This window comes from Microchirus variegatus (genome assembly GCF_963457635.1).
Source record: "Microchirus variegatus genome assembly, chromosome: 8".
Taxonomy (NCBI): Eukaryota; Metazoa; Chordata; class Actinopteri; order Pleuronectiformes; family Soleidae; genus Microchirus; species Microchirus variegatus.
In genome coordinates this window covers 29,802,424-29,824,133 of record NC_139809.1, presented here as the reverse complement: position 1 = coordinate 29,824,133, position 21,710 = coordinate 29,802,424, and the positions used below count along the sequence as shown (strand labels likewise).

The window sequence follows — 21,710 nt, the reverse complement described above, 5'->3', positions numbered from 1 at the left end:
TGTGTATTAATTACAAAAAATCAAAGCACTAAAACTGATTAGGGATTTAGTAAACACGTTAATGCCAGGTCTTAACCTGGACGCTAAGTTTAAAGTGACGTTTAGCTGACTTGTCGGGAAAACAGCGGAAACGACGAGTGGATTATTTCCGGCGCAGAAAATCAAATCACTAGAGGAAAAACAAAAACAAAAAACCTGCCAGTGAAAATAATCCCATCGTGAAAAAGCTCCGTGTTTTGAAGTCAGTCTGAAACCCAGTTCCACATTCTTCTTCTTTTTTGGTCCACAACTCTTTTTCCCTGCACATTCATGGAACGTCCGAACTTTTGCTGCCGCTGCCGTTTGTGCTAACGCCACAGTGTTGTTCACGCTAATCGCTACGGAAGCAAAAAAGCGCAAGAGAGAGGAAAGACGTTGCCAATAGCAGCTAGTTTGATGATCTTAATGTACATAAAAAATAAGAATAATATATAAAAAAAACAAACAACTTTAAATTGTCCTCCAGTGCTGGAAGAAGTGGCAAAATAAATTATATTTATGCTAACGTGCGCGCGCCGCGTGTGTGTGTGTCAGTTGTTTTTAACCCAGCAGCAGCCCTGACAGGGCGTTCAGGTCTCTCATGTACGGGTTGTCGCTGAGGATGCGGTCGATGCGCTGCTTCTGGTCGGGGAAGATGTCGTACAGCTTCCTCTTCAGCTCCGACGTCTCGCCCGGCGAGCGCTGCGGCGGCGGCGAGGGCGACGGCGAGGGCGAGCGGCGCGGCTGGTGCCACTCGGGGGGCCCCGAGTGCGGCCAGTGCGTCGTGGGGTGCGGCGTCAGGGAGGGAGGCGGCCGCGGCGTGGAGGAGGCGGCGCGAGGAGCGGAGTGGAGCGCCTGCACGTAGACTGGCTGCTGCTGCTGATGATGCTGCTGATGATGCTGCTGCTGCTGCTGATGCTGCTGCTGATGATGATGCTGCTGTGGGGGCAGCCGGAACTCAGGTGGTCTTCGAGGGGGAGGAGTCACCGCCATTCTCCTGACGGGAAGAAAGAGAGGGAGCGCGTGAGTGGACGTGGAATTTTCATAAATAAAAATGATATCAAATGTCTGTCGTTTCGCAATTTATTTTACACGTGTGTCAAAGTGAGGCTACTTCCTGTTAAACGACAAAGTGTGAATTTTATCTTGTACGAATAACTAAAAGTAGAGATAACATAAAAAAAGTGGGTTTATTTTCCAAGAATAACTACTAAAACTTGTGAAAACATTAAAAACTTAAGAAAAACTATTAACCTTAAAAGGTAACGTAAAAACTTTACAAGAATTACTAAGAAAATTAAAAGGTAACATACAAATTTAACAAGAATAACTACTAAAACTAAAGATGATATAAAAACTTTACAAGAGTAACTCCTGAAATTAAGATAGCATACAAACTTTACAACTACTGAAACTGAAGATAACAAACTTTACAAGAATAACGACTTAAACTGAAGATAACATTAAAACTTTAAAATAATAATTGCTGAAAATTAAGATAACAAAAACTTTACTATAACTAATAAAACTTAAGATAACACAAAACTTTAAAAAAAACAACCTATTAAAACCACAGATAACAAAAACTTTACAAGAATAACTACTTCAACTAAAGATAACAAAAAACTTTACAAGAATAAGTACTAAAACGTAAGATAACAAAAACTTTACAAGAATAAGTACTAAAACGTAAGATAACAAAAACTTTACAAGAATAACAACTAACTCTTAAGATAACATAAAAACTTTACAAGAAAAACTACTTAAACCTAAGAAAACATAAAAAAGCGTATTTATTTTCCAAGAAAAACTATTAAAACATACAATAAAAACAACTTTCCAACTTAGAACTAAAGATAACGTTTAAAAAATTAAAGGTCAGATTTACTATCATTCATTAGTTTGTGTGCAAATTAAACAACTCTTTGGTTTATTAAATTCGAATGTATTTAATTATCTAATTCGATGTAGTGACGTTGCATTAAAATGTATTTCAGTGACTTCAAGTTAAGTTACATTACAGAAAGTTTAAAGGAACATATTAAAATATTATTTAAATGACACACACACCTGATGTCCTTGCGTAGGAAGTGGTCCAGGTGAGGTCCGTTTTTCCCCAGAGGATCGTCAGGGATCATGAAGTGATCCTCCACAAAGGTGAACTGGAGCAACCTATGCACAGACACACCATTTAAATACAGCGTCAAAAATAATAAACAGTGGTTGTTTAGAACCATAAAACTCTAGGAAAGTACAGAACAATCACATGATGGAAGAGTGACACACAAGTCACAACACGCTCTGGTTTCCTGTTTACGGCGAGCGGCTTTGAGAGTTCACACGTGCTCATCTGGAACTGTGTGTGAGCTGCATGACGGCCAAAAGAGGGCGCCAGAGTCCCACAGGAAGAAAAACTAACACACAAGTCTGCCTCCTGATTATCTTTTGTTGTTTTAGCACATTTTAATCTATAATCTTTACAGCTTTGGCAACGTGATAAAAACCTCTAAACAAACTCTTCTCTTGCCCACAATTTCAAACCTACACATATATTTTTTGACAACAAAACGTTGCTATGGTTGTTGTCAAACCCTGAGTGTTGCTAATATACAAAGGTTTCATTTCATGACATTTATTTTGTGTTATTGTAATTTTCTGTACATTTCTTATAGTGTGATTTATTTTCTTTTACATGTGATTAGATTTGATTTCATTTGTTTCATTGCCAACATATTAGAGTTTCATTGCTAACATACAGGAGTTTTATTGCTAATATACAAGAGTTTCATTGCTAATATGCGAGTATTTCATTGCTAACATACAAGAGTTTCATTGCTAATATACGGGTGTTTCATTGCTAACATACAAGAGCTTCATTGCTAATATACAAGAGTTTCATTGCTAACATACAAGAGGTTCATTGCTAACATACGAGAGTTTCATTGCCAACATACAAGAGTTTCATTGCTAATATACGGGTGTTTCATTGCTAACATACGAGAGGTTCATTGATAATGTACGAGGAGAGTTTTAAAGCTAACATACAAGAGTTTCATTGCTAATATGGGAGTATTTCATTGCTAACATACAAGAGTTTCATTGCTAACATACAAGTGTTTCATTGCTAAAATGCGAATGTTTCATTGCTAATATGCAAGAGTTTCATTGCTAATATATGAGAGTTTCATTGCTAACATACAAGTGCTTCATTGCTAAAATGCGAATGTTTCATTGCTAATATGCGAGTATTTCATTGCTAACATACAAGAGTTTCATTGCTAACATGAAAGTTTCATTGCTAACATACGAGGGTTTCATCGCTAAAATACGAGGGTTTCATTGCTAACATGCGAGAGTTTCATTGCCAATATATGAGAGTTTCATTACTACTATGCGGGTGTTTCATTGCTAACATATAAGAGTTTCATTGCTAATATGCAAGTTTTTCATTGACCCATTGACTCCCATGTTAAATTTCACAAATTTAAACGTGGGAGTTCCTGAAAGCCTCCCGACGCTCACATACCAAAAATGTAATCTGGATCATGAACCGTTATTGAAATACGACACATTTAAAACACGTCGCTTTCTGTTTTTCACCAGTTTTTGACTGTGAGAAACAGGTGTTTTTTGGAAGGGGGAGGGGCTTGTACCTCGTCACTCAACTCGATTTACTGAAAGTTTCTTTTATGATTTCTTTGTTATTTGGAGCAAAGAGACCAGAAAATATTCACATTTAAGAAGCGGGAAAGTGAACCTTTTGTCTCAATTAATTATTTAAGTGCTTATCAACATGTTATCGATCAACCTCTCACCTCTCCTGGATGATCCTTCGCCACGTGTCCGAGGTGTTGACGAAATCCCTCAGGTTGTCGTTGGTGACGATGATGCCGTCTGTTTTCTCTGCGAGGTGGAGCAGGAACCTAACACACACACACACACACATAAACATGGTTTAGTCACTCAGTATTTTTCCGTGTTCAAAGGTCAGGATTTTGCCAAAGTCCACACAGGATTTGTGCCGAGTCAGGATGAGTTTATTTTTTTAAATTTTTTTAAAAGCCAGTGTTTAAGAAGTAGTGACACCTACTGGTGAGACTGCAGACTCTAATGATGTCATTCTTCTTTGTAAACTTCTATTTTCGAGTCATGACACAGTTATATAATCTGATTTATGACTAATATATTACATTTCTGCCAATAAACTCACTTAAATGTTACACACTGGACTTTTAATTTAGTTAAGGAAATGTTTTTAAATTTATTTTCGCTTGTCCATAACCTAGATTTGCAAAAGGACAACACACCAAAAATCTAATAATAATCAAAACAAACATACATTATATCCTCAACATATGTCACATACATCCATTTACTGTATTCTGACTTTAATCACAGTACATTAAAACAGTCTTGTGTTGTTTTTATTGGGCAACAGAGGTTGTTTTGGAATGTTGTCTATAAATAACCCTGAAAAACACCCGTCTTTCCCCCACTGGTTGTGCACAGTAACTTCATATAAGATATACCCATCTTCATATACAGAAAAGACGACGACATACGGGGGAATAAAGATGATTATAGAACGCAATTATCCAAAAATAACAAACTGGGGATCATCCTATACATCTCCTGGGAAATATACAGTATATAAGTGTTTGTTTGTGTACCTGTCATCGTGTGAGGAGATCCTCTGGCCACACACTTCTCTGGAGGGAGTGAAGGACAGAAGGCGCAGATCTTCCAGCTGGTTCAGAAAATGTTGCTCTGCAAGAAAATGTCAACATTTAAATGAAGCCATTTTAATTGTAGACACAGTGTTCCTGAAGCTGCTGCTGTGTGTCTGTGTGTGTGTGTGTCTACCTGTTGTGAGTCGGTCTCTCTTCTGACGCCACTGGGGCACAAACACCGTGATCTCCCTGTGGCCCCGCCTCCAAAACGTCTCCACGGCCAGCGCGATGCCTCGGCAGGAGAAGAAGCGGTGGAGGCCGTGACTGCGGGAGGAGAGGGGAATAAACTGACGTTACAAATAAATATTTTACTTTTTTGTGGATTAGCACAGAAAAGGAAAATAAATAGCAATCGACGTTTCGGTCCACTAGATGGTGCCAAGTGCTCACTGGAGCTGGAGCTGTTGTGCGCAATAGGTTAAAATACTCAGAATTGTCCTTTTTAATCGCGATACCGTATTGTGACTAAAATATCGCAATGTACCGCGACTTAAATATCACGATAATATCGTATTTGTAATTAAATGTTGCAATAATATCGTACCGTGACTTAAATATCGCAATAATTATCGTGATATCATATTGCGACTTCAATATTGCGATAAGATCGTATTGTGACTTAAATATTGCGATAAGATCGTATTATGACTTAATTATCGTGATAATATCATATTGTAACTTACTTATGGTGATAATATCATATTGTGACTTAAATACCGCCATAATATCGCATTGTGACTTAAATATCGTGATAATATTGCATTGGGACCTAAATATCGCAATAATATCGTATTGTGACTTAAATATTGCGAGAAGATTGAATTATGACTTAATTATTGCGATAAGATCGTATTGTGACTTAATTATCGTGATAATATCGTATTGTAACTTAAATATCACAATAATAATAATTGTGACTTAAATATTGCGATAAGATCGTATTATGACTCAATTATCGTGATATCGTATTGTAACTTACTTATCGTGATAATATCATATTGTGACTTAAATACCGCCATAATATGGCATTGTGACTTAAATATCGGGATAATATTGCATTGGGACCTAAATATCGCAATAATATCGTATTGTGACTTAAATATTGCGATAAGATCGTATTGTGACTTAATTATCGTGATAATATCTTATTGTAACTTACTTATCGTCATAATATCACCTTGCGACTTAAATATCGTCATAATATTGCATTGGGACTTAAATATTGCGATAATATCGCATCTTGAATTGAATATTGTGATAATATTGCATTGTAACTTAAATATCGCTATGACTAACATATCGCGATAATATTGTATTGCGACATAAATATTGCGATAATATCATATTGTGACTTAAATAACGCGATAATATCGTGTTGTGACATAAATATTGTGATAATTTCCTATTGCGACTTAAATATTGTGATAATATCCCATTGTGACTTAAATATTGTGATAATATCCCAGTGTGACCTAAACATCGTGACAATATCCCATTGTGACTTAAATATCGTGATAATATCCCATTGTGACTTAAATATCGTGATAATATCCTATTGTTACTTAAATATCGTGATAATATCCCATTGTGACTTAAATATTGTGATAATATCCCATTGTGACTTGAATATTGTGATAATATCCCATTGTGACTTAAATATTGTGATAATATCCCATTGTGACTTGAATATCGTGATAATATCCCATTGTGACTTAAATATTGTGATAATATCCCATTGTGACTTGAATATCGTGATAATATCCCATTGTGACTTAAATATCGTGATAATATCCCATTGTGACTTAAATATCGTGATAATATCCCATTGTGACTTAAATATTGTGATAATATCCCATTGTGACTTGAATATTGCGATAATATCATACCGTGGCGTCTACTGGTTTCATTATAAAAATTGTTTTTATTTGAATTTTGAGTCGACAGGTTCAGAAAATTAACACAGGTTACAACTTTGAGCACAAGGGGAACAGGCAACAAAAAAGAAAGAGTTAAATTTCACAACAATCTAGACACAAGTCAGTATTTCCAAGCTTCTACTTGGAGGTTTCAACTGGAATGCCCCCCCTCAAGTTGGTACAAACTAAAACGTAATCAGGGCACCACCTAAACCACCTAAATTCACATCAACGGTCCCCTTGGCAACAGGGACAGAGAGGTCACCTTCTCTGGGAGCTTCACGATGACAACGACAACAACAAAACAAAAACAAACAAGCTGCAAAATCACACCATCGTCTGACCCAGATTGTTTGCACGTCAGACGGCTGTAATATGACAAATGTGAGATGCGAGAGCCAGAGAACCGCAAAACAACGACAACAAAACTCCAGCAGAGACGAGATCAGCAGGAAGCTGCTGATGTCAAGAAGCGCCGGCCACAAAAACACCACGCGCCCACGCTTTGTTTTGGCTTTCTTGTGTTTATCTGATCATCTGATGGCCTCGGCGGCACGTGTCGAAGGTAAATAACTATGCAAAGTGATCAGCGTCACATTTCTGGTTGAAATTGTCCCCGTTTTACATACTTTTTATGTATTTTTTTTTAAAGTATTGCTTAAGTATTGCTATTTTTTTAAGTATTTCTAAAACAAGAAAACATGGCTGTCATTATTTCCTGTTTTGATCATTTCCTGAATTTCAAAGATTCATTAAAATTATTCCTTAAGAGGTTTGCAAATATTTTCAACGGATCCTTGTTCAGGGCGATGCCGACTATTATGATGGTAAATTTCAAGTAATTCTGAGATACTTTTTGTTTTTTTGAAGAAAGTCAGCTCACTGTCAAAGTGCATCAGGACAAATGGATCATTTCCTGAATTTCAAAAATTCATAAAAATTATTCTTTATAAGGTTTGCAAATATTTTCAATGGATCCTTGTTCAAGGCGAAGCCGACTATTATGATGGAAAATTTCAAGTAATTCCGAGACACTTTTTGTTTTTGAGAAGAAAGTCAGCTCACTGTCAAAGTGCATCAGGGGAAATGGATCATTTCCTGAATTTCAAAAATTAATGAAAATTATTCCTTAAGAGGTTTGCAAATATTTTCAACGGATCCTTGTTCAGGGCGATGCTGACTATTATGAAGGTACATTTCAAGTCATTTTGAGACACTTTTTGTTCTTTTTGAAGAAAGTCGGCACACTGTCAAAGTGCATCAGGGCAAATGGATCATTTCCTGAATTTCAAAAATTCATTAAAATTATTCCTTAAAAGGTTTGCAAATATTTTCAACGGATCCTTGTTCAGCGCTATTATTAATATCACAATAATATCAGTATCTAATTATAATAATATGTATATCTAGTATCTGCTGATTCCCACTCGTAGCTGCAGAATAAAAAATGGATGGAATAATAAGAGCATCTAGAATCACACACACACGCATAGCCAATAACACACAGACATATGCAAACATCATGTAAAACAGCTACTTTTTGGTTAGTAGGTCAGAGCTGCGATGCAAAGTCGGGGGGGGAAGTTCCACTGACTGTTGAAAGAGAAAGTGATGAATGAGACCACAGCAGGAAGAGATTACGCATTACCAGGAAATTTCTTCTTCTCTTTATATCACCACAGAAACCTGGATATACCCCGACAATGAAAAGGTATAAATAAATAAAAATAAGAGCTTATCAGATTTACTTTACGTCTATATCCTGTTTATACACATCCTGCCGGGAAAACACAGCTGTTTATTTAAAGCGTTTTGAATAGAAATAAATTCGATATCACAAATATGTAAAACGGGGGATGTAAGACGCCGTGCTCTGACTAAGAAGAGCAAACCTGATCCTGACGCTTCACGTTGCATCACAAAAGTGCAACAATGACGAAAGCTTCTCATAAAACGGCGGCAGGACAAGGATGACACAAGTCGAGCCAGAAGTGACCTGTGATGATTTTCTGGTAAAGACGGAGGTGAGAAAGTAGCAGCGAAGTGGGTGGTGGGGGCGGATGTGGATGTGGGCGTGGGAGGGGGCGGCCCCCCTCAGAGTTTGAAAGGAAGTGGTTGCAAAAACGAGAGGTCAAGGGTAGGTCGTTCAGAACGTAGATGGTGATGACATGCCAGAACGGCAAAAACCGTAATCCATTATGAGTCTCGCTGACGGGCAAGAACACTGCAAATAAAGGAATATGTTGCAATCAGGGTTCCCAGACCTTGTTTGACCTTAAATTTTACGGACTTTCCAAGTAACTTTCAGGACCGATTCCTTCAAATTCAAGGACTGACTGTGCTGACACTTTTTTATTTGTCATCTTGGGTCAAAGTCAGTCTTTAATTTTCTTTCTGTTGAGACAGAGGTCTTCTTGTAATTCTCATTTCCCAGGCATCACATTGTCCTTTAGCTCTCTCGCTTTGCTCAACTTTACTCACGCATTGTTCTGCAGCACGGAATCTCACGTCAACAGTGGACAGAGACAATGTGGACAGTGTCCAAAGTCAGTCTGTCATTTTCTTTCTGTTGAGACAGAGATCTTTTTGGAATTCTCATTTCCCAGGCATCACATTGTCATTTTGCCCATTCGCTTTGCTTAACTTTACTCACGCATTGTTCTGCAGCACGGAATCTCACGTCAACAGCGGACAGAGACAATGTGGACAGTGTCCAAAGTCAGTCTGTCATTTTCTTTCTGTTGCGACAGAGATCTTCTTGGAATTCTCATTTCCCAGGCATCACATTGTCATCTTGCTCTCTCGCTTTGTTCAACTTTACTCGCGCATTGTTCTGCACGGAATCTCACGTCAACAGCGGACAGAGACAATGTGGACAGTGTCCAAAGTCAGTCTGTCATTTTCTTACTGTTGAGACAGAGATCTTCTTGGAATTCTCATTTCCCAGGCATCACATTGTCATTATGCTCTCTCGCTTTGCTCAACTTTACTCACGCATTGTTCTGCAGCACGGAATCTCACGTAAAAGGCGGACAGAAACAATGTGGACAGTGTCCAAAGTCAGTCTGTCATTTTCTTTCTGTTGCGACAGAGATCTTCTTGGAATTCTCATTTCCCAGGCATCACATTGCCATTTTGTGATCTCTCTTTGCTCAACTTTACTCACGCATTGTTCTGCACGGAATCTCACGCTAACGGCGGACAGAAAGCCAGTGCATAGAGTACCACAACACCGCTAGTAATTACGACTCCACGTAGTCTCCGTACATCAAGTTTAACTTCTTTCTCGTATAAAATTCAAGCACTTTCAATGACCCGTGTCTATTTAATGTCTATTCTCAAAAACTCTCAAGGACTGGGACTGGGACTGGGAACCCTGTGCAATTTAACCCTTCTAAAATAGTCTAATTTTGGCTTCTCCCTTCTTTAGGGTCACCACAGCAGATCTTTTGCCTCCATCTTGTGACACACACACACACACACAGTCCCCAAACAGCAATGTCTTCCGTTCTTACACAACCTCTGGATTAAACAGCAGCAGCAAACTAAAGATATTTTACTAGAAATGGCCCTTTTTTCTGAAAAACGCCCCCACAGTTCAAGCCCACGCTCTAATTTCATTGTGCTTTCACTTTGCCGAGTTCACACACACACACACACACATACTGTATATAAACGTAATGAGTAAGAGCAAATCTGAGAATGGTGCACCTACACAACCCAGGGTTGTAACCACGCACTCTAAGAGCACTTTGTTTCGCTTGAGAGTCACGCGGCGTGACCTTCACCGCCGATGATATTGATGGGAAACGCGATTGCTTCAAACTTGATTTGTGTGTGTGTGCGCGCCCTCCTGCAGGTGTGGGAAATGACAGCGTAGAAAAGCTCATACGAGCAGGTCTGAGTCAAGAGGAAAGAGCCGCTGCGTTGACCAGCGCACTTCTATTTTTTCCCTCTTTACCCGCTTTCTTTGAAATGTTCAGAGGAACTCACGGCTGAATCACCCCAGAAAAAAAACATTTCTCAAAAACTGCTTTCTGTTATCTCTACAAAAAACAACAACCGTGTCTATTATAGTGGATAATAATGAAGGTTTCTGTGTATGTGTGTGTGTGTGTGTGTGTGTGTGTGGACTCACGCCATGGCCACGTTGCTGCCGTCGATGATGATGTGCCTGAGCTCCGGCCGTCCAGGCTCGTTGGGCAGCTTCAGCGTGTAGGGCGTCTTCAGCGACTGGTGGAAGCGAGACAGGCCGGTAACTGGCGGCGCCGGCGGGTCGTTCGCGGGAGGCGTTCTGGCGACGCCGCCGTGGAACCCCGTGTGGCCGATGGTCTGGTATGGAGAGGCCGAGGGCCGGCTGATGGACTGAGCCGACTGAGGGGGGTGGAAAAGAAGTACCAAATGAACAGAATGAAACGCAAATGGCTGCCAAGACTGCTCAGTTTCCCACAGTGTAAATAAACTCAAGTGGTGATCGATATCCAGGTCTTCTTTTTTCCACACTTAGACTGTTTTCATCTAAATCACATCAAATTTGAAACTGGATAGTGGTGTATGTGTGTGCGTTTCCTTCATTTAATATTATTTTAGCTTCAGTGTAGCGAAATAACAGCTGTGTATTGTACGGTTCTATCACAAAACTTTTAGGGATGGGGCCGATCCGATCCAGTGATCCAGTGAACCCGATCCAGTGTATTGGGTTCCGATACACACGTAATTCACGGATCGGAAATTTCCGCTACCCGCTACCTGCTACCTGCTGAAATGTCCCCACAAGTGATTCCCTAACTGCTCTGCTAGCTGGCTGCAAAAAGTGGAATGGATTTCCCGAACGGCGTCGTGTCTCAATGAGACGCAGAGCAATAATGCACGCCTTAGTTCAGGAAATCCATTCCGCAGTTTGCAGCTAGCTAGCAGGCGATAATTATTGACCAGGGGTTAACCAGGAAAATCGGTTCTGCAACCTCCTGCAGCCGACTAAATCCCAGCCGCCACAGAAGGTCGCGAGATTTGTCGGAATAGTATCGGTATCGGTAAATTAAGGTATCAGGATCGGATCAGAAGTGTAAAAAGTGGATTGGTGCATCCCTCAAAACTTAACATGATTAAATATCAACATTTAAAAGTGCAGGTAATGCAGTTTTTTTTTAACATTTTATGGACCAAACGATTAATCAAGAAAATAATCGTGAGTTGAAAATTAATTCCTCACTAGGGGGCGACATCAGGTTAAATACCTACAGTGGGAGCGGATGCCAGCGAGGTGGTGGTGGCCGCCAGCCACTGCGGCGTGCTCCGCAGCGCCGTCACGCTCTCGACTTTAACCGACCCTCCCAGAGTCTGCGTCCCGCCCCTCGACAGGTAGTCCCTCTGCGAGGCTCCGCCCCCTCCTCTGGCGAGGTAGTCCGTTCTGGAGCCCGAGTGGGAGTCGACGGCGTGCGCCGCCATCATCCGGGACACGCCGCCACCGACGCCGCCGTCTGCCGTTTTGGTTTCCGTGAGGACGATGTCCTCGTCGTCGTCGATGGTGATGACCTCGTAGTTCCCTGCTCCTCCCTGAGCACTGGAGCTCCTCTTGATGGTGATCGCCTGGAATTAACATTTACACCATGATTTGTCGCCTTTAAGGTCATCTAGAACTTTAAACGCTGCGATTCTGGGGTTCTGCGAAATACCTGCTGAGTGCTCGTCTCGCTGCCGCTGCACTGCCTCCGGTGGCCCAGCCCGTTACTGCTGCCGCCGCGCTGGTTGGGCTTAATGTTCTCTTTGGACCTGCCCGGGTCGACCAACGCTCTGTTGAGCTCGCGCTCCTTCTCTCTGAGACGAGAGACCGTAGTGGAGGAGGAGGAGGACGACGACGAGGAGGAGGAAGAAGGGTTAGAGGAAGAGGGCGTGTCCGCGGAGCGTACCGAGTTGAGCCAGCGCTCCTTTTTCCCGCCTCCTCCCTTTGTGCCCTCTTCGCAGCGTTTGGTTTCCTCGACGATCTTCTCCAGGACGAGGAAGGTGTCTTCGGTCTGTCCCGTCTCCTTGACGACGCGCTCCACCACTTCCTGCTGGTAACCCATGGTTCTGAAGGGGGGGGGGGGAAGTTTGATTTGTCTTATTAATATCGTAACATGCTGTATTTATTAGTGCTAACGCCGTTAACGCTAATGCACGATGACTGACAGGAAAAAGACGTCCAGGCACCGTTTACCAGTTAGCTCCATTAGCCCCTATCAGCATGCCTAGAGCGGTCTGTTTATTAAACGAAAAAAAAAACAGCGCTAACAAATAACCAGCGTAACTGTGTACTGCGTATGTGTGCCTCTGTTTTTAATGTTTAGCGTTACTTTCGAGACTCATTTTAACAATCCGGAGTCACGTAAACATGACGCATCGTGCGTTAACGTTGACGCTGTTTAAATGCTGTTTACGTGTAAACGTTTGACAGCACTAATTTGTAGTATTAACATCGTAACATGCTGTATTTATAAGTGCTAACGCCGTTAACGTGAACGCACATTTACGCACGATGACTGACAGGAAAAAGATGTCCAGGCACCGTTTACCAGTTAGCTCCATTAGCCCCGTTAGCATGCCTAGAGCGGTCTGTTTATTAAACGGAAAAAGAGCAGCGCTAACAAATAACCAAGCGTACCCGTGTACTGCGTATGTGTGCCTCTGTTTTTAACGTTTAGCATTACTTTAGAGACTAATCTTAACAATCGGGAGTCACGTAAACATGACGTCACACGTGTCACGTAACACCGTTAACCGCCGTTTACCGTGCCCAACACTAGTATTTAAACCCACTGAGATTTACTGATAATGAAAATAGCGTTTAGTTACGGCGCTGATCATGACTTTTACCTGAAGAAATTGACCAAGCAGCGTAGGTTGGTCTCTGGGCTGACTGCTTCTCCTTCGTCCGAGATGCCCTCACTGGAGTCCAGCAGGAGTGGACCGACTGTGTTCGCTTTAGCAGCGCAGGAGGAGGAGGAGGAGGAGAGCGACAACGAAGCGGAGGGCGTTTTGGATCTACCGGCGCCACCGCCACCCCGACCATCTCGGTCCCTCTGCCGTTCCCGGTCCCGCGCTCTCTCCGGCGACTCGTCCCTCCTCTCCAGAGAGTATTGTCTCTTTGTGTCGCGAGTCTCGCTCTCGGACGAGCGCCGCTTGTGCGAGGGCCGCGTGCCGTTGAGCATCACGGCCTCGTGGCCTAAACCTGCCACCGCTTTACCGCCGCCGTTGACGGACGCCGCTGCGGCTGCCGCCAATGCAGCAGCCCCTTTCTCCTCAAAGCTGGTGTCCAGGATGCGGTTGGAGAGCTCCGTCACCGGGGTGCTGCTCTGCGAGCGGTCCTGATCCACCTCCAGCATCTGGTTTTGCTGAGCCTGGAAGAGGAAACATGGTCAACTGTTTTTATAATCGGTTTGAAGATTTTTTATTTATTATTCTTATTGCTTCTTAAATGTGAATATTTTCTTGGTTTCTTTGCTCCACATAAACAAAGAAATCATTAAAACTGAATCATTTTGGTTTGTGGACAAAACAAGAAATTCGAGAACATCGTCATTTCCAGGTTTGACGAACACTGATTAACGTTTTTTTATTTTTATTTTATGGACCAAACAATTCATATTAACAATATCATATTATCAAATAATCGACAGAATCATCGATTCCGGAAATTAGTTGCTCCAGTTTCATCCTCTTCAAAACCCCTGACCAAGGCACAGACATAAAACACAGAGGACAAATTTCCCTACGGGTTAATAATAGTGATCTCAACATTCCCAGTGTGTCCTCTGCATGATTTTCCAAACTGAGCGCAGAGTTAATGTAAAGAGGCATGGAAATTTCTCTTTTACTTCCTGCTTCCCGTTGCCCAAAATACCCTGTGTACTTCTATTTAACTGCCGTTTCAAAACTTCCTCTTGATCAAAACTGCTGGTAAATGCCCACACGTGACAAGGGCGGCAACTCTCGTGAAGTTTTTACAAACAGCTCGGCCACTTCCATTCAAGAGTGTTGAAGGGGTAAAAAAAAAGAGCTTAAAAAACAGCATCCGCCCACTATCACAGAGTTTATTATAGTCAACATTAATAAGGAAATCTGCATATTTGTTTGTTTGTCCTAATGTCATGGAAACATGTTAGTCTGACTAAAATCAGGCTAGCCTTAGTCCGACTAAGACTATAATGTGGTGTTCTTAATGTCATGTAAACACGTTATTCTGACTAAAATTGAGCTAGTCTTAGTCGGACTAAGACTATAATTTCTTGTTCTTAATGTCATGTAAACATGTTAGTCTGCCTAAGAATAAATTTGGTGATTCTAATGTCTTGGAGTAAAATCAAGGTCTAAGTCCGACTAAGACTATAATTCGGTGTTCTTAATGTCATGTAAGACTATAATTTGGTGATCTTAATGTCATGTAAACACGTTAGTTTGACTAAAATTGAGCTAGTCTTAGTCTGACTAAGACTATAATTCGGTGTTCTTAATGTCATGTAAGACTCTAATTTGGTGATCTTAATGTCATGTAAACACGTTAGTCTGACTAAAATCAAGCAAGTCTTAGTCTGACTAAGACTATAATTGGTGTTCTTAATGTCACGTTACTCTAGTCCGACTAAGACTATAATTTGGTGATATTAATGTCAAGTAAACACGATAGTCTGACTAAAACCGAGCTCGTCTTAGTCCGACGAAGACTATCATTACACAGTCCACACTCACCAGGGAGGTTGCGTTGGTGCTGGTGGGGCTGTGAGCCAGTCCCAGCAGCTCTTCTTTCAGGGCGCTGGGCAGGAGGAGAAGCTCCATGGTGTATTTATCGTCCCTCTCCTCCACGAAGGACTTGAACGTTCGCTTCACCGCTGGCTCTCTGTCGCTCGGAAGACTTCGCTTTTCCTGGACAGAACAAAAATCAATCCAGCAATCAATCGAATCGAATAATTTACAGTGATAGGACTGACGATCGGGGAGCTCTTACGTGGAAAAGTGCTACAAACTGCTGAACTCTGCTCTGGGCCATCACGACAGACTCGGCCTGGCCCAGCAGCCGCAGGCGGCCCGGCTCCGGCACCTGGACCTCGGCGCTCGTGTCCCGTACGAGTCGGTCCAGGAAGAGGCCGCGGGCGCCGGCAAAGATACAGTGCATGTCCACCGGGTAGCGCTCCTCTTTGTGCAGCTCCGGGTCGCAGAGTCCTCGCACGTACTCCTGCACGACACATGGAGAGAGCAGTGAGCACCTCAACCACTTAATGCTTAATCCTAATCTTAACCTGGATGATAAACTGTACCTAAACAAGACAGAGTGGTGGGTTTGGAAATAGAAACTACAAGAGAAAGCAGTTATTTATTCACCCAATTATCACAATAGATTTATCGTGTAATCGCTGCAGCCCTAAAGTGTAAAAGTCACAGCAATCCAGCAATTTGTGGTTCAGTATTTTCAGATTAAGTACATGGTGTGTGTGTGTGTCAAGGAATTAGGATATTGTGAACTTTTTGGGGGGCAAAATATATAAAGATTCCATTAATTCGGGAAAAATCTAATTTCTTCACATGCACTTATAACAAACCGGTTAGTCTCGAGCTAGTCTTAGTACGGCTAAGGTATAATTTGGTGTTCTTAATGTCAGGTAAACATGTTAGTCTGACTAAAATCGAGTGAGTCTTAGTCCGACTAAGACTATAATTTGGTGTTCTTAATGTCACACAAACATGTTAGTCCGACTAAAATCGAGTTAGTCTTAGTCCAACTAAGAGTATAATTCGGTGTTCTTAATGTAATGTAAACATGTTAGTCTGACTTAAATTTAGTTCGTCTTAGTCCGACTAAGACTATAATTCGGTGTTCTTAATGTCATGTAAACATGTTAGTCTGATTAAAATCGAGCTACCCTTAGTCCGACTAAGACTATAATTCGGTGTTCTTGATGTCATGTAACCACGTGAGTCTAACTAAATTTGTGCTAGTCTTAGTCAGACTAACATCGTCATTTCCAGGTTTGACAAACACCGATCAACGTTTTTTTTTAACATTTACCGACATATTATGGACCAATTATAGACCATTAATCTAGAAAATAATCCATTATGAAAATAATCGTTAGTTGCAGCTCTAAAATCATGATTACTTTTTTCTTTTTTCTTTTTCACTATTAATGAGCTCTTGTATTAAATAGCAACTACATTTTTGGTAAGAATTATCGTAGTCAATCATTTTAAAGATGTTTTATGCTCCAAAATGTGTCTTCATTTATTACAAAACTCAGAATAACGCACATTCAGTAAAAGCAAATGTTGACAGATGCTGTGTGTGTGTGTGTGAAAGCCGACACGTGCAGAAACTAAACACTCACTGTTGATTCAGGGAATCTCTCGGCGATGGGAAGTGTGTGGATTAATCAGCGGCAGGTGGGTGTGGTGACACAGTGTGACGCATGTCTTTCGGGGTTGTACAGTAGTAAAAGAAGGGGAAAGAAGAAAAGAATATAGTACGAGGAGAGGAATGTTGTAAAATGACTAAACAATGACGCAAGTCAGACTCGACATGAGACCCAGATCACAAATATTCGGGTGTGGCTTTTAAAAATGAAGCAACCGATAAAACGAGCGGAAATTTCCGGTTGGTCCACAGGAGCAGAGAAGACCTTGTTCCCTTTAATTAGATCAAATTTTATAGAGATTTTGTATATTATGTGTGACTATGCTCATAATTGTACGACTTTTTTAATATTACAACTTGATTCTCATAATTGTACGACTTTTTTAATATTACAACTTTATTCTGATAATTTCACGACTTTTTTAATATTACGACTTTATACTTGTAATGTTACGCCTTTTTTAATATTACGACTTTATACTTGTAATGTTACGCCTTTTTTAATATTACGACTTTATTCTCAATGTTACGACTTTTTTAATATTACGATTATATTCTCGTAACGTCACAACTTTGTTAATGTTACAACTTTTTTAAAAGGATGACTTCATTCTCGTAATATTACAACTTTTAATATGACGACTTTTTTTAATATCATGACTTTATTCTTGTAATATGACTTTTTTTTAATATTACGACTTCATTCTCGTAATATAACGACTTTTTTAATATTATGACTTTTTTTAATAGTATGACTTTATACTCGTAATCTTACGACTTTTTTAATATTACGCCTTTATCCTTGTAATATTATGACTATTAAAATGACGACTTTTTTTATATCATGACTTTATTCTTGTAATATGACTTTTTTAATATTACGACTTTATCCTCGTAATATTATGACGTTATTCTCGTAATGTTACGACTTATTTAATTTACGACTTTATTCAGGTAATGTCACAACTTTTATAATATTACAACTTTTTTAATATTACGACTTTATCATCGTAATATTACGACTTTTAATATGACAACTTTTTTTTTAATATCATGGCTACTCTCGTAATATGGCTTTTTTAATATTATGACTTTATCCTCACAATATTACGACTTTATCACCGTCTGTCACTGTTATTACCGTCAGATTAATCTATTATAAAAACTATAATCGTTATAGTCGCTTGAACAACACAACCTACCGAGCAAGTTTTGTTACTCTCCACACCGACTCATGCTTTTCAGTATTTAAGCCAAGGTAAATCCCCAGTGTTGCCTGGAGCGACATATTATTTCCTGTACGGCGATTAGATATAAGAGTCATAATAATCTGGTTTAAAACAAGTCAACCACTCCTTTAAAACGCGGACCCAAGTCTGATGCCGTGGAACGCATCAGTAATCTGTGGCCCGATTGTTGAAAGAGAAAATGACGACGACGATGATGACTATTTTCAATCATCTGCAGGGTTTTTGTCATGGTTAGTCAGCTGCGACCTGATGAGACGACGTTACAAGAAGAGCAGTCATGGGGATCCTGGCACGGATTATGGCGGACGATTTCCCGCCAGCAAAAACGCGGCGTGGTCAAACAGGAAGCCATTTATGACTCGTCCTGTCACACATTCTCAGTTGACTCGTGAGTGAAAAAAAATCAAAACTACAAAACGACAGCTGTTTCGTGTGAGTGAGTAAGAGCGGGATTATAATCCGTGACCTACAGCCGTGTTTCACATCATCTTTCGATGTGATTCAGTCACACGCTGAGCAATATTTACACAGGTGCGTGCTGTCACACTGTACAGTCTGTGGTTGTCGTCGGAAAACGCCGCTTGCTTTGGCCTGTTGTGAAGTCAGATTCTTATTTATTTATCAGCCACTTATAAAGTTTTACAGCTTTTCAGGTGCCCGGTTTTTACTGGGAATATTGTATATAATTGCATTGTTGTGCAGATTTAAATGTAGATTAGAGAAAAAGACCATTACTGATTGATTTCTCACTGGGAATTCACTCCTTTTTTTACTTTTACTCCAAAATTCAAACTATTTTGACGGGGTTCTCGTTTCAGAGATACAACCTAGAAGTGCAACAGCCTGTCTGAAGTAATCCGCAAGAGAGCACTGTGAACACAGCTTGGTTTTCAGTCCACTCTGAATACTCGCTTGACCCAAAACCTAGCTAGTGACTTTTATTTTGTGGGGAAATGCAAAAAAACATGAAAGATGATTTCCAGAAAAAAAAAACAGTAGCCCTGTTGCTGGGTTGACTTTGTTGTCTTTTTTGACCAAAACAAAACATAGGTTAAAGTTAGCTAAAAGTCTAGCTAGCTAGATGTTTGTTTAGCATACATTTGGGTTAAAGTGAGCTAACAATCTTATCTATCTATCCATCTATTAGCTAAAACAGATTAAAGTTAGCTAAAAGTCTAGCTAGTTAGATTAGTGGGTTTAAGTGAGATAAAAATCTTATCTATCTATCTATCTATCTATCTATCTATCTATCTATCTATCTATCTATCTATCTAAAACAGGTTTAAGTTAGCTAAAAGTCTAGCTAGCTAGATTGGTTTGTTTGGGTTAAAGTTAGTTAAACGTAAGCTAAAAATCTTATATATCTATCTATCTAATAGCTAAAACAGGTTAAAGTTAGCTAAAAGTCTAGCTAGCTAGATTGCTGTTTGTTTGTTTAGCATACATTTGGTTTAAAGTAAACTATTTTGAGGGGGGTTCTTGTTTCAGAGATACAACCTAGAGGTGCAACGGCCTGTCTGAAGTAATTAGCATGTCGTCATCCCCCAGAGAGCACTGTGAACACAGCTTGGCTTTCAATCCACTCTGAATGCTCGTTTGACCCAAAACATATCTATGGACAGCGTATATTTGTTTTAAAGGAATAACAGGAAACAGGAAATATGGTTTCTAGGATAAAACGGTAGCCCCGTTGCTGGGTTGTATATATGTGTGTGGGTACCACATGACCGCCTCACATCATCTCAAGCAATACCCCATCGTCTTTGTTGTCTTTTTTGACCAAAACAAGAGAGCGCTGATATTATATTTATTATAATTATTAACTGTTTTGGTTGACGTGTGTGCCCCCTACTGATGTAAATCTGAATTACAAAGCAATGTAAGGTCAGGTGACTTTCCACAGAAACGAAACAAACTTTGCCAATGAATTACTCGTCTTACTTAGCCAAATTATTAGCGTTTAAGCTACTATAGGTAGTGGTGGTGATGAGGAGAGCCTTCTTAAAGCAGGGCCCTTGCCTTAAATACATATAAAGGCTTATACTGAGGGTATAAAAACTTATATTTCAGATAGAATATTCCATTTCTGCCATTGAACCTTCTTTAATGTTACATACTGGACCTTTAAAACAAAAACAAACATGGCTACCAGTGTGGTGTACGTTCATAAATGGAAACCAAGTGGGAAAAACTGCCAAGAATAAACTCACTTTTGCCTTTGACACGTCGTCTCGGTTGCCAATGAGCTGCAGCCATATCTGCCGTAATGTTTTGCTGCCGTGCGGTTGTCCCGTGTGGTCCAGCAGACCAATGATGGTGAACGTCACCTTAAAAACCTGCTCCACTCGCGGCTTGGCACACTTCAGCTCCTCTTCCTTGTCCTCCAGCACCGCGAACTCGTCCACGGTGGCGGGGGGCTCCTGCTGCTGCTGCCTGCCGGCGGACGCGGGGAGCCTGGCGCTCGGCTGCTCCGGGCACGCTAGCTCGGTGACTCGCCTCATCCCGAGGAGGGGCCGCGTTGTTGACATTCCGCCTCTCCGCCCGGGCAGCGCTCCTGACGACAACGGCTCAATGTTCACACGCGTCGGCGACGGTGGGAGCCCTCGGCGTTTCCATGCTGTCTGTCGTTGTGAGCTCCGGGGCGACGCGGCGACGTTTTCAGCGTCTAAACGACATGAACACAGATGCAGACAGAAGCTAGCTTAATAAACTCGGAAGCCCCGAGTGACGTATCCCGGAAAGTCCCAGTAATGACGTCATCAGAGCACGACAGTTGGAGCGCGGCTCTTCATGTTTATCAGCAACATGTAAACAAACCGTGTGTGTAAACAAACCCGCGGAGTTCCCACTTTATTGCGACGCCGAACCGTAGATTAAAGTTTTATTAAGCCTTGCGAACGCACATACGAATGATATGATGTCATAATAAAACTTTACAGAGCGTTTAAAATAAATAAATAATATAAAAATACATTACAAATGGCTTCACGTCAACACATAAAACAGAGAGGTGCTAAAAACAGCAGAATAAATAACATTAATTAATACATGACGGTTTATTTTCAACATGTGAATAGAAAACTTTTAAAAGTTTTCCAAAACACACTCAAAAATATGACTAACTATGATAAATATGTGTCCACTATTTAATAACTAATGATCACAATTAAAAAAAATGTAGAACGATTTACACAGAGCTAAAAAAAACAACATATATATGTAAGGTAAATCAACAGTGAATCTGTGAGACCCATCAAAGTCCTTCTTAACCATATTGTATTATCTATCTATCTATCTATCTATCTATCTATCTATCTATCTATCTATCTATCTATCTATCTATCTATCTATCTATCTATCTATCTATCTATCTATCTATCTATCTAGCTAGCTAAAAGTATGGCTAGCTAGATAG

The 21,710-nt window shown here is 40.5% G+C and overlaps 1 protein-coding gene across 1 annotated transcript; it reads right to left on the bottom strand.

Annotated features, from left to right (window-relative positions):
* Positions 1-553: 553 nt before the first annotated feature.
* n4bp1 (nedd4 binding protein 1) lies at positions 554-20,990 on the bottom strand. Its single transcript, XM_083894169.1, has 12 exons — positions 20,506-20,990; positions 15,645-15,872; positions 15,389-15,562; positions 13,517-14,040; positions 12,340-12,733; positions 11,906-12,253; positions 10,803-11,038; positions 4,882-5,012; positions 4,689-4,785; positions 3,834-3,941; positions 2,089-2,190; positions 554-1,015 (listed from the first exon to the last, which is right to left on the bottom strand). Exons 1-12 carry the CDS (start codon positions 20,821-20,823, stop codon positions 580-582), a joined length of 3,096 nt encoding a protein of 1,031 aa, XP_083750295.1. The 5' UTR covers positions 20,824-20,990; the 3' UTR covers positions 554-579.
* Positions 20,991-21,710: the final 720 nt, after the last annotated feature.